General features: G+C 43.1%; 1 protein-coding gene across 1 annotated transcript; it reads left to right on the top strand.

Annotated features, from left to right (window-relative positions):
* Window positions 1-1,731: 1,731 nt before the first annotated feature.
* Window positions 1,732-7,363, top strand: abtb1 (ankyrin repeat and BTB (POZ) domain containing 1). The gene is made up of 12 exons (XM_028986614.1): window positions 1,732-1,978; window positions 2,322-2,384; window positions 2,474-2,529; window positions 2,707-2,851; window positions 3,143-3,302; window positions 3,399-3,444; window positions 3,537-3,653; window positions 4,546-4,658; window positions 4,976-5,074; window positions 5,158-5,325; window positions 5,732-5,932; window positions 6,353-7,363. The coding sequence occupies exons 1-12, from the start codon at window positions 1,923-1,925 to the stop codon at window positions 6,557-6,559; spliced, it is 1,431 nt and encodes a 476-aa protein (XP_028842447.1). The 5' UTR covers window positions 1,732-1,922; the 3' UTR covers window positions 6,560-7,363.
* The last annotated feature ends 6,646 nt before the right edge of the window (window positions 7,364-14,009 follow it).

Below are 14,009 nucleotides of genomic sequence, written 5' to 3'. Positions count from 1 at the left end.
CCAGCATGACCCATGTTTGAGGGCCGCACATCCCTCCATGTGCTTGCCAGAGGTAGCCTGACTGCCATTAGGTACCGAGATGAGATCCTCAGACACCTTGTGAGACCATATGCTGGTGCGGTTGTCCTGGGTTCCTCCTAATGCAAGACAATGCTAGACCTCAGTGTGTCAGCAGTTCCTGCAAGACGAAGGCATTGACTGCTATAGACTGGCTCACCCCTGTTCTCCAGACCTGAATCTAGACCTCTATGAGTTGATAAATATGATTTCCATCAATAATTTTTGTGTGATTTTGTCACAAAAAGTTAATTTGATTCATCAAATGAATTTATTCTGTTATTCCAGTCATGATAATTTGGTGAGACCACATGAAAAAGGTGTTGCAGCTGAACAAGCTGAGATTCCATGTGCTGCTACTTGAACTTTGCTTCTGTGTTTGCACATGTGCAGTGAGGACATACCTCACGATGGGCAACAAATTTGAAGGAGGTTTAATATTCTAATGACCAGCCGGTTGAGGTTCATGGCCTGGTCAGGAGGGGTGAATCGGTGAGCATACATCATGTACACTGCAGGCTGCACGACCAAGCTGCGATTTGGCCAGACTATGTATACCCAGCTGAGAAACTTGACACTGGCTCATTTGCATACTAACAGCCATTGGATGTTCAGCTGGGGTGAGGGGGGCGGGGTCTGCGCGAGAAAGGAGCAAACAAGAGGGGAAACATTTCATCTAATTTGTTTCTTTTCCAGCTTACTTTCAGCTAATGTATTAAATCTTATAGTAATCTATTGTTTTCTTTCTCAAATTTGATTTAAGTGTGCAGGATGTTTGTTGGCCCCCTTTTTTCCCGTTCGTTACATTAATGTATCTGTACTTTACTAAAGCATTTCCATTTGGGAAATATTATTACTTTAACTCCACTACATTTCAAAGTCCACTATAAAGCTGTCATTCATTTAAATCTTTCTGTTAAAAGTAAAAAGAAAATATATATATATATATATATATATATATATATATATATATATATGTGTGTGTGTGTGTGTGTGTGTGTGTGTGTGTGTGTGTGTGTGTGTGTGTATATATATATATATATATATGAGTGATAATAAATTACCCCACATTTAGCTTGTTCAGGCGGACAGAGAAAGGGCTGGGCAAATTTGCATATGGCCGCCTCTGGGGGTAGTGAAGCGAGGTTCTACCCATCGTTAGGTTGAGTGTTGGGGGAGTTAGTGGGCTGTTGCCTGGTAATTGGGGTATATAGTGCAGGTTGGGGCATGTAATTTAATCTGAGGTGAATTCCTCCACTGTTGCTATGCAGTTGACCTCTGTGTTGGTACCTGATGTTAAAAGTTCTGGCTATAAAAAGGCATCTCTGAGCTACTCTGCTGGTTTAACGTTTCTTCTCTCCCCAACATGAAGGCTGATCGCAACAATATAGATAAAATATTAATTATAGCTTCACCACATTTTAATATTTTAACTATATTGTAGCGAATAGCCTTCGTGTTGTGTGTGTGTGTGTGTGTGTGTGTATATATATGTTGTGTATATACACACACACACATACATATATTTATCGTGGAAATTCATTACTTTGAACAGGGTGCACAATGAAACAGAATGCCTGCTTTATATTACTATTTCTTCGCGACATCAGAGTCGCTCGCGTTCACACCGCACGGTGGCGCTGCAGCAGCCACCTCAACCGCGTTTACCGGCAAAACCACCGAGTGAGCGCCGCCTTCCTGTTTACTTTCCCAGAGCGACTTGTCGCCACAGCAGGTCGCTTTTAGCCGACAAGCGCGTCCCGGTCCGTCGTGCTCCTCTCCCCGCCCGGCGCTCTCCTCCCCGGTCTCCTGTCTGGTCGACGGGCCGCTTCAATGCCGTTCAGAGCCGGAACGCCCCAGCGGACATGGACGCTGCCGACTTGTTTACGAGCTGCAGGAAGGGCGACGTTTCAAGAGTGAGGTGCGGCGACGCGCAGATCCCGCTGAAGTTGGGGGTGCGGGGGTCCCCGAGGTGGCAGATCAGCAGAATTCTGAGTTCTAGGAAGCTAGTGCTGTTATCTGAGTTTATTGTCGTTGCACAACCATATTTAGCACAACAGTCCTGCCCACCACCCCCAGTGACAAATGCCATATATAGAGAGAAAGGAAATTTAACACGTTAGTACGACCATAAAAACACACATAATGCAAAATAAATACAATTCTGTACAAGAGCGAGCAAAACAAGTTGAACAAGGAATGTAGCGTACTGGTACGAATAAAAGAACGCTTTTGTGCTGAATGTCTCGGATTTCTGTGTTAAGGTACTTGGTTGAACAGAGGGACGTGGAACTGAATGTCCGGGATAAATGGGACAGCACGCCGCTGTGAGTTTGACATCAGATTGTGTACGGTGATTCGGGCCAACTCTGTTCTTATGATGAAGATGTTCTGAAATCGGCGGTTGTCTTTGCAGATACTACGCGTGTCTCTGTGGACACGAGGAGTTGGTGCAGTACCTGCTGGCCAGTGGTAGACTCAACTTTCATATTTCGATCTTAATATTTATTCTGCTTTCTCTCAGTGAGGTCACTTTATATTCTCCTACGAATCCTAGAAACATTTATTTATGTTTTATTCATGATGTTTTAGAACTTTTCAGAGCTTTTCAGAGCTTTTCACTGTGTGTGTGTGTGTGTTCGCACGCAGGAGCCAAGTGTGAGGCAAACACGTTTGATGGTGAACGATGTCTGTACGGCGCTTTGAGCGATGCAATCCGGCGTCTGCTGAAAGAGTATAAACGCATCACAGCCAAAGCCATGCAGAGGGACTACTACGACCATTTTCTGCAGATGTGAGACACACACACACACACACACACACATCCACACCCATCCATCCACACACACACCCACATACATACATACACACACACATACACACACACACCCACACTACCTAGAAACTGTATGTAAAAAGTGCTGGAATTAACATTGTCCTTCTGCTCCCCTCTTTGCCCCATTTTCTACACTCATAATTGTCCTCGTCCATGGGAAGTGTCAGGAGATGGTGGTGTGTGTGTGTGTGTGTGTGTGTGTGTGTGTGTTCGATTGCTTACACTTTCTTTGTTCAACGCCCCTCGCAGTTTGCTGGAGCAGGGCTCCTTCAGCGATGTGGTGTTCCTGGTCCACGGCGAAGTGTTCAGAGCCCATCGCTGTGTGCTGAGCGCTCGCTCGGAGTACTTTGCTCACATGTTTGAGACCAAGTGGAAGGGGAAGACCATGATTGCTCTCAAACACCCTCTGGTAGGTGTCTCTTGACAACTTCTGAAAGCTGGGTTCCAGTTCAGCTATCACTCTTTCAAACCTCCACGCCTGCATTTGTTCCCCTCGGTGGTGCAGATAAACCCGGCGGCTTTCGGCGCTTTGCTGCAGTACTTATACACTGGTGAGTTCTTCTGGTCCCCAACCAGCATGGACATTTTGGAAAGTAAATCATCTTTCTGTGAAAATAGCTTCTCGGCTTTCTCTCGCCTCCAGGTCGTCTGGACATCAATGTGAGTTATGTGGACGACTGCAAGCGTCTGGCCAAGCAGTGCAAAATTGGCACCCTTATAGAGGAGTTAGAAGTCAAGTGCAAGCAGGTGTATGATTTTGGTAAGTCGATTCATTCGCGAAAATGAAATGTCCTCTCTTAAAATAAGATGGATGGATAGTTTTTGTACATGATGCATCTGTGGTTCTGCAGCCTACATTGTATGTAGGAACCCTTTAGAGGGCTGGCATTGAATGTTCCTTACATCTCCACTGACTGAAGGCACTATATTTACATTTAGGCTCATAATTCAGGAAACATATATGATCATTCAAAACTTTCTTTTTTATTATTTCACACCCCTTTCTTCTCTAAAGGAGGTATTTGGTGCATTTGTTCACCACCTAAAAAAACAACTCTTAGATATTCCCTCACTCACTTTCCATTTTTATCAGGCGATCTTATCCAGAGTGCCTTACAATGAGTAGTTACAGGGACAGTCCCCCCTTTGAGACACTCAGGGTTAAGTGTCTTGCTCAGGGACACGATGGTAGTAAGTGGGGTTTGAACCTGGGTCTCCTCTGTTACCCAGTGGGCTACTAGCACTACTCATTGCAGTAGATAATGTGAGAGAGAACCAGAGCCTGTACTCGGAGTTGGGTGGCATACTGTCAGCTATGGTCTTGTTTTCCTTATTTTGTCTAATGCAAATTGGCATGACAAGGAAACAGATGTATGATGGTCGTGGAAGGATAGCTGGTGATTAATCATGACATCCAGGCTTCGTATTTCTTTAGAATGAGGCATTGCTGATGTCCACTTGATCACTGGATTTTTCCTTGTGTGCAGAAGTGTCAAGTGTGGGGGGTGTCAACTGTAGGGCCTGTCAAAGCCCATTGAGACATACTGTATGTGATTTTGGGCTATATAAGAAATACATGTTGTTGATGTTGTTGTTGTTGGATTTATGCCATATGTGTCTAGGTGTGTTTGTCTCTGTTTCCGTGTCTCCAGTCTCCTCTAAGCCAGGGACTTGTGTGAAGGTGCTGACTCTGGACCCTGACAGCTATCAGCTGCAGGATGACCTGTCCCAGTTGGCCAACTGTGCTCTGCCACCTGAACTCCGGGTGAGAGGAGAGGCGCACTATCCAGCTCAGAGTAATCCACTAGCACTTCTTCATTTTTAGTGTTGTCTATTACAACAATTCATAGTAATTTAGCTCACAATATTCTCTGGAAAACCAAAAATCTAGTGAATTAAAGTGAAAATGTGAGTCTGCTGCAGCCAGGCACTACATAATTCATAAGAAAAAGTAAGGACAGATTTTGCATGATGCAGAGTAAAGTACATATACAGGAAAAACCTACTTAAGTACAGCAGCTAATTACATGTTCTTCGTTACTGTCCAAACTTTTCCTAATCAGGCATGCCCTTGTTCTGCAGGTTGGGTTTGGAGAGCTTCCATTTGATAAAACAGACAACTTTCCCAGCTATCCAGACATCTGCTTCCGCGTGGAGGGCTACGACTTCCTGTGTCACAAGGTTTGTGCACATAATATTTAGACATAGTCCACTTCTACATTAACAGTGTTCATGTGTATCTGTGTCTGCGTGTGTGTGCGCAGGCTTTTTTCTGTGGCCGAAGTGACTATTTTAAAGCCCTGATGGAGGATCACTTCAGTGAAGGGGAGATGCTGGTGTCTGCACCCCACATTGCGGTCATCACTCTTCACAACATCTCCCATGAGCTCTTCACCAGAATACTGTACTACATCTACAGCGATGATACACAGGTAACACAGCCACGGGCCGACGCCTACCTAACCCTGTCATAGAACTGTGTGAATTAGAGCTGTAACTCAGCAGACGAGCTTTTCCCGGCTTTCTCTGTGGGTTCTATGAGTGCTGGACTAAGATGGAAATGTGTGGGTTTGAAACATAACCGCCAGAGACTAGGTTCTGATTCACCTCCTCAGCATCCAATTTCATCCATCCATCTCTCTCAAGATAATTAAAACACATTACCTGACGATGGTGGCCAAGAATTTCTAATCAAATGAACATTTTATTAAAAAAATTAGTATTTAATACAAGAAATGTATTGTAACATGCGAAACACTTTTACCATTGAACAAATCAAATTTTACAATGTTCAGTAACTATCTGTGCACCACTTTGTGTGTGTGTGTGTTTTCTCAGATGACCCAGGACAACGTGTTCGATGTTTTGTGTGTGGCTGACATGTACCTGTTGCCAGGGCTGAAACGCTTGTGTGGGAAGAGTCTGGCGGCGTTCATCTGTGAGGACAATGTGCTGCACATGTGGAAGAGTGCTCGGCTCTTCTGCCTCACACGGCTAGAGGACCAGTGCACACAGTACATGGCTAAAATCATTGAGAGGGTACGTGCCATGTGGGGCTGTCTGGGGCAGCCGCTTCTACGTTGGTTTGCTGGGCTTCAGTTCATTTTAGGGTCACACGTTTTTAGTTTTTAGTAATTGTGGACAACTGCAAAATACAAGGCTGCCTGGTACTTACAGAAGTGCAGTTTAATGACTTGGTACACTGAAACTACCAGGAAGCTTTTTTCCTGGTAGTTTCCTATTCTTCAAATCAGGACCATGTGTTTATTATCACAATCCATGATAAAACGAACAAGATGTGGTGGATGATCATCAGCTTGAAACTGAAAACTTGTGTAAATATGATAACATTTCTGCATACAATGTGAAATACATGTGTAAATTCTGTGATTCAGTTTACGTTACTACTAAATTGTAGTCCCATTATCCAGCCCCATGTTTGTGTATGTGTGTGTGTAGCTGGTTGAGCGGGCTGACTTTGCAGAGATGATCCGTGACGATGCTGCAGCAGTAGAAGCCCGACAGGAGACTGACTCCATCCCATTGGTGGATGAGATCCGTTACCACATCAGCAGCGATGTGCAGACATACAGTGCCATCGAGGAAGCCAGTCAGAAACTGAGCGCCCTGGAGCACCTGCTCAGCTCCATCGGCCTGGAGTGCTGAGGGGGAAACAGATGAAAACTTACAGCTGTAGCGCCCATTTTACCATTGGTCGACAGAACAGAGAGTTGAATAGTGTGACCAGATATGATGTTTGTAGAAGGTTCTCATCCAAGCACACCTCACCTTGCATGATATTTAACAGAGAACAAGTCCCACTGTTGGGCTTGGCTGAATTAGCGTCTATTTTGAGACTTTAAAGTAATATTGGCCATATTCCTATGCTGAACAGGACTTTTTTTTTTTTTTTTTTTAAAGAGATTTTATATTGGTGCTTTGTCTGTTTTATGCAAATATCTGCATATCAGTTGTAGCTCCCATGAGAAAATGGGACAGCTTAAATATTTTTGAGTTGATGAATGTCCATACTGGATAAAAATGACAGCTGGCTCACATTTACATGTGTAAACTCACATGAATCAGCCTCACTTATTGTTAGCAGTTGCTTGTAACTGCCGGTTTTCTATATGTAGGACACTCTGTGTGCAGTGACGATGACTTATTTTCCCATTTCCTGCCTTCTTAGTGCATGACCCTTTGTTCTCTTACACACATGAACACAGTGCTTGCATTGATTTCTATGTTACTGGGTGATATTTTGTGTTGTTATTTTTATGTGTTTGATTCAGTTAAACTGAAATAAATTTAATTTGTGTGTGTGTGTTTGGGGCTGTCAGTATGTTTAATGCAGAGTGATGTCATAGCAATATCAGTACCCTGTTCTGCTTTCATGTTGAGTTTGGTCAACCTAGCATTTAACAGTGTGTTAAGACACAAACCAAAATAATAAAATGGAGTCAAACATAAGCCTTTTTCTTTTTTAGAAAAATGTTGTACGTCTTTTGCTATATAATGCATGGGATCATTTTCGAACATGAGTTGAAAGCGTGCTGTTCCCTGTGGAGTTTCTGGTGGTGAATGTCAGAGAGAGACGAGAAGTGTAAAAAAAAAAAAAAAAAAAATGAAATGCCTCTGTTTTGAAAATGTTTCACACAAAGGCGGTTAAACAGTCCTTCAAGTGTTGGACATTCCAGTCACAGACTTCTCTTTTCATTTTCACATCCATTGAATCATTAACACCAGCCTCCCTTGTAGAGCTGTAAATCTAGGCTGGGTTCGCCTCAATTTCTGTCATTTTAGTCAGATAGGGTCAGCAAACACACGTTTAATTTTTAATATGGCTATCTTTTACTGTTGCATACAATATATGCTAAATTCAGTACAGAAAAATGGATGCTGAGGAGGTGAAACGAGGCAAGCAAAGGAAAAGGAGTCAAGGAAAAGTTTTGACCATGTGCATAATGAAAATAATGAGCCAGTGAAATGGAAAGGATGCAGCATTCTGTTACAGTACGACAGGAAATGTGGAGGGAACGCACACATCGGAGACATGACTCCCTTGCGAATGGCGACCAAAGCAATCTTCCGTCTGTTTTTACGGACTGACTGTGACCATTCCACAGGGTCCATTAAAGGCCATGTCTGACTGCTTCACTTCTCTTGATAAAACTCAGGAGGAACTGCAAAGATTAATTATGTAAGGTTCCTTTTATGACTCCACCATGCCATATTTTTTAGGATTGTACGGGGTTGTTCATGTTCTCCTTATTTCCAATAGCTGACACAAACAGTGCATCACCTCTGCCGCAAAGTAATGGCAGTGGTTGATGTGCACCACAGAGTAATTAAACAGAGCGTAGCAGTCCTCCACTATTTCACCAATATCTTATCCGGACACAAACAGCAGTCAGGTTGTCCCTGAAAACTGAGGTGCGGTTAATTATGAATGAAAAGAGATCGTAACTGATCTCTTAAATGAGGAAAGTTAGAGACTTTTTTAGAATTAGAGAATTTAGAATAAGAGCAATATTGTCATTAGGCTGCTTTCACGTGACAAGCTGTTCATGTCTTTGCATGCTGATCTACTTACAAGCTGGCCTGATTTTTTCTTACCTGCTGTTCCCAAAGTGCATCACAACACCAAGGCTGCCTTTATCTTCATCCAAGCTGCAGCTGAAGTCTTTCCTACTTCCTGGTTGGGAGAAGTTGCTGTTGGAGGATGTGTTGGTACCATTCTTTATTCATGGCTGTGTTTTGGGGCAAAATTGTGCACAATTGTGATTGTCTTCTCCGGACAATCATTTTTCCAGACACCCCAAACAATCGGAAAGGGGCTTCATCAGAGAAAATGACTTTACTCCAGTCCCCAGCAGTCCAATCCCTGTACTTTTGCAGAATATCAGTCTGTCCTTGATGTTTTTCTTGCAGAGAGGTGGCTTCTTTGCTGCCATGATTTGACGCCAGGCCGTCCTCCTCCTCCTAAAGTCTTCACCTCACTGTGGGTGCAGATGCCCTCACACCTGTCTGCTGCACACTTGAACAAGATCTGCACTGGTGGCACCCTGATCCTGCAGCTAAATCCTCTTTAGGAGACTGTCCTGGGACTTGCTGGACTTTCTTGGGCACCCTGAAGCCTTCTTCACAGCACTTGAATATCTCTCCATGACGTTTTTGGTGAACTGATAGATGGTTAATTTAGGTTCAATCTTAGTTCCAGCAATATCCTCGCCTGTGAAGCCCTTTTTATGCAACACAATGATGACGGCACATGTTTCCTTTCAGGTAACCATGGTTAACAGCAGGCAACACCCTGCTTTTATTAAAAAATAATTATGGTGAATTAAAAAATGATACTTGAATGAAGTCATTTGTTTTGCATAATGCAATGAATTCACTTATACAGCCAACCATTTCTGGAGCACCATCAGTTTAAATAGAATTTATCTTAAAGAGGGACATCCAGCATCCAGTCTGCTATTCTAACTCAGTCAGCATGACAGAATGATCTCCAGCCTTGTGCTCCTCAACACTCTCACTTGTGTTATTGAGAGGATCACTGAAATGATCTCAGCAGGTCTTTTTGTGGTAGGGCTGAAATGCAGTGGAAATTTGGGATTAAGTCAAATTTGCACAACTGCACTGCAAAGTCAGATTTTAGAGGGATAGTTTATACAGTATATGGATATTCTTGAGTATGTGTAACACTGCCCCTTCCAGGTCTTAATAACACACACATGCTGAATAATACCTGAACAACATGTAATTGGAAGTGTTGCGCCAAGAGTAGAGGATATGGAAAAAGCATAAATAATGTAGTATCCTCATGACACCTCTCCTGCAGTATGTGCACAAGTGTGCCCCCAGGCTCCAGCTGTGACAGTTTTGTACACTACAAATAAGGCCCATCAGTGTAACATTGAAATGCTGTTTGTGAAACGATTTTTGTAGCTTAGTTTGATTCTAACTGAATTGCTGGATGATAATTACTGATAGATGCTACAAGTAGTGCTGAAATCTGTACTGTTCCTCAGATCACTGTGCAGCTTGGCAACCCTGTGAAACCCTGTGACCACATGGGAATCAGCTTCAGAATTTCCAGAATATCTCTACGACCTGCAATGGAACCTTTTTGTTATGTTTTATTTTTGGAAGGTTGCCCTATTTAAAATGTAATATTAGTGTAACTATTTTAATTACTGTATAAAAGTAATGTAACTAATTTGACTACCATTTGACTACTTTTGTAAATGACTGAATATTCTTAACTGTTAACCATGAAATTTTACAACCTGGCAGCGTTTACTTTACAGAGCGTGGAACCGAAGCACCCAGAAAAGTCTGGGTATGTCACATTGATACTAGCACTGAATGGAACCCATAGGTAGCTGGCAATAGGTTTGATGTATGCAAAGTCAGTAAATTGATTTTGACAAGATGTTCTCAACTTGTTTCTCAACGTGAACAGTGAAGCTGTTGCCCCACAATGGACATGAGTTAAAAATAGTAAAGAAGTTGGACCTCCTGGGAACAAGCTCTCCATTTTGCATCTGGAGCTTGGACTTCCTAACTACACCTCCAAGGTCCTCAGACTGAGCACAGGTTCCCCACAGGGATGTGGGCTCAGCACACTGCTGTTCACTCTGCTGACCCACGACTGTGCTGCACAGTACAGTTCAAACCTCATCATCAGGTTTGCAGATGACACAACAGTAGTGGGGCTCATCACCAACAACAATGAGTCTGCTTACAGAGAGGAGATAAAACATCTGGTGGATTGGTGCCGGAGCAACAAACTGACTCTCAATGTCACCAAAGAGATGGTTGTCAACTTCAGGAAGAAACCGACTGTCCCCACCCCACTGCACATCGATGGATCTGCTGTTGAGATCGTCAGCAGCGTGAGGTGTGCACAGACGACCTCTCCTGGAGCCTCAACACCATCTCCACCAACAAGAAAGCACAGCAACATCTGCATTTCCTCAGGAAGCCGAAGAAGGCCAACCTCCCTCCTCCCATCCTCACATCGTTCTACCGGGGGACCATTGAGAGTGTTCTCTGCTGCTACATCACCGTCTGGTACGGGAACTGCACAGTCGCTGAGCAGAAGGCCCTGCAGCGAATAGTGAAGAGAGCAGAGCGCATCATCAGGGTTCCACTTCCACCCATCTTCTAGCTCTTTGAGAAACACATCATCCGTCAATCTTGGAACATAATGAAGGACTCTCAGCACCCCTCACATACCCTGTTCTCCCTCCTACCATCTGGCAGATGGCTCCGCAGCATCAAAACTGTAACTGCCAGACACGGCAAGAGCTTCTTCCCACAAGCAGAGCTCTCAATGCACCGCCATCGCCAGAACACTGTTAAATTCAATAACAATACACTTCCAGCCTGGTGCACCTGATAACATACTGACCATCTCAAGTCATTTTGCACATCTTTGCTCTTTTTGCACATTTCTGCTCAAATGTTTGTCTTGTCTTGTGTCCTGTTTGAAAATTCCAACATATCCACTTACAAGCATCCTACATGATGTTGTCCTGTTTGTCCTCTCCATTGTACAGAAACGTTTTACTTTTCTCTTATAGAGATTTATGAAGTATTTAAGTTTTGGTTTTAGTTCGCATAGTTTCATTTAGTGTGTATATAGTGTCTTTTACAATTGCATTATGGGGTGGGTCTGTGTGAAACATTATTTCAATACTCGGTACTGACAATAAACCAATCTTGAATCTTGAATCTAGAAAGCTGCAAAGAGTCTTTGCCCAGATGCGGACATTCTGCCTGCATGTGAGCAAGTGATAGTCTCCTATCAGACAGCAGTTGTAGTTGCTTTTAAATGTTTTCACAGAACTGACCATGTTGAATATATGTTTATACGTTACCCCTGCCTTGCCATCTAGCATCTGTGTAAACTGTTTACTGCTTTAATTATAATTCTATAATTATAATTATTAAAAACAAATTCTGGTGTGTTCTTCACACACCTCTGGTGTTCTCCACACACCTCTGGTGTGTTTTTAATTGTAAAATGGTCAGCAGCTCCAAAAACCATTCTGATAAACACACAAGGCTGTGAAACATTCATCAGATCAGTTGAATCATCAAACTCATTCTATCATATCAGTTTGGTAAAAATTGACTGCTGTGCAGCTATCTTTTCAGTTCTTGCACTTTCGGCTGCGTTTTAGCAGGGAACTCGGGTCTTGTGAAAATATTTTTGTAGTTTAGTTTGATTCTAACTGAACTGCTGGATGATAATTACTGATACGAGTAGTGCTGATATCAGTACAGTTCCTCAGAGTTCCTTACCAAAAGTTATATTAGTAAACATTCAATGTAAGATCAATACCACACTCAATAGTATAATCAAAATTCTGTATGCTATATAGACTTGGGTGGTAGTAGCCTAGTGGGTAAAACACTCGCCTACGAACCAGAAGACCCAGGTTCAAATCCCACTTACTACCATTGTGTCCCTGAGCAAGACACTTAACCCTGAGTTGCTCCAGGGGGGACTGTCCCTGTAACTACTGATTGTAAGTCGCGCTGTAAATGTAAAAATGGAAGAAGACTGTAAACCTTGGCCCGGGTCGAGTTGGTTCACGTCAGCAAACACTTCCGGCCTATAGTACCTATTCTTTTTGTAGGATTTACTGGTTGTAAATTTGTTTTGGTGACTGGTAAAAGTGTTTTGTATGTTGTAAATTTGTTTTATTAAACATTAACTTTTCAATGAAATGTTAATTTGATTTGATTATTTAATTATTGCGAGAGAGATGCGAAAATGGATGCTGACAAGGTGAAATGGAGGCAAGCAGCTATATCCCGTATAGATACTTTGATTTGCTCCAATGAGCAGAAAGATTAGCAGAAAAAAATGAAAAATTGAAAGGAAAGACCTTCTAAATCTCTCCGTCCTGCATCGTGGGTACTGCAGCCTGCGGCTGAAGGAACTGCTCCGTGCTGTCAGGGTCTCCTGCATGGGGTGGGAGATGTTGTCCAGCAGGGATTATAGTTTAGCCACCATTCTCCTGTCACTCACCACCTCCAGAGTCCAGAGGGCATCCTAGAACAGAGCTGGCCCTCCGGATAGGCCTGTTCAGTCTCTTCCTGTCCCCAGCAGTGATGCTACCTCCCCAACAGATCACACCATAAAAGATGGCTGACATACTGAAATGGGACCGAAGCTGAGCCAGGACCAGCTCGTCTTCATCAGATGGGATGTTAGAACCACTGACCTGCTGCTGTTGAGGTCCTTGGGCCATGAAGCCTTTGGCACTGGTACCACACAAGAGGTTTTCCAGAGCTGTGGACCTCTCCCCAGTTTCAGGCGCAGGTTGAGAAAGTCTTGAGAAACATATGAGAAGTAATGTCCTGGGATGTGACCTCAACAGAGCTGGTGAAGAAGGCTCAGCAGTGACTATTTTTCCTGAGAGTTCTCAGGAAGATTAACATCTGTCAAAAACTGCTGGTGTCAATCAACCGCTGTTGCACTGAGAGCATCCTGTGCTACGGCCTCTGCGTGTGGTTTTCTAGCTGCACATGTGGTGGAGGATTTTGAAGATAAACTCAAGCAACAGTAATCCATGGTAGACATTTCTCTGTATTGCAATACAGGAAATACAGGAAAAAAACAGCCATTCAGTCGACAGATCTTTGTCCCGCACATCGGGGCTTTCGTTCTTATACATTTCTTTTACCTTTGGTCACGTCATAGAAAACACCCAGAATACCCCAAAAAACTGGGGTCTTTTGTGTGTCCCTGTCTCAATAATGTGTTTGATTGTCTGTGTTATCTATTTTTTCTGCATCTGTGGTTAGTTACAAGGTGTCTGGGGCTTGTTTAAATGATTCGTGCTCACTCCCAAAATTCATGTGGAATTCTCTCAGGGAGGTTCCAGCTCAGGCAGAGACGTTGTCTCCTCTGCATGCATGTGCGTGTGTGTGTGTGTGTGTGTGTGTGTGTAATATGAATTGATATGCTTAGGCATGCTTAGGCATATAAATTCATAGGCATATCAATTCATATTACATATGTATAATTTCAGTTTAAAAATAACATATAACATGCATGTACTGTATATGTGCTTCAGTATGCTGCCTCCTTCAC

This window comes from Denticeps clupeoides, chromosome 7, assembly GCF_900700375.1.
Source record: "Denticeps clupeoides chromosome 7, fDenClu1.1, whole genome shotgun sequence".
In the NCBI taxonomy this organism is placed as follows: Eukaryota; Metazoa; Chordata; class Actinopteri; order Clupeiformes; family Denticipitidae; genus Denticeps; species Denticeps clupeoides.
This window is presented reverse-complemented; position numbering and strand designations above follow the sequence as displayed.

What these genes read in the sequence shown, in the direction of transcription:
- abtb1 (XM_028986614.1), top strand. Translation starts at nt 1,923, where the DNA reads ATGGACGCTGCCGACTTGTTTACGAGCTGCAGGAAGGGCGACGTTTCA. An exon ending in GGCGACGTTTCAAGAGTGAG is followed by an intron (nt 1,979 to 2,321) that starts GTGCGGCGACGC and finishes TTCTGTGTTAAG; the next exon opens with GTACTTGGTTGAACAGAGGG. An exon ending in CTCTGCCACCTGAACTCCGG is followed by an intron (nt 4,659 to 4,975) that starts GTGAGAGGAGAG and finishes CTTGTTCTGCAG; the next exon opens with GTTGGGTTTGGAGAGCTTCC.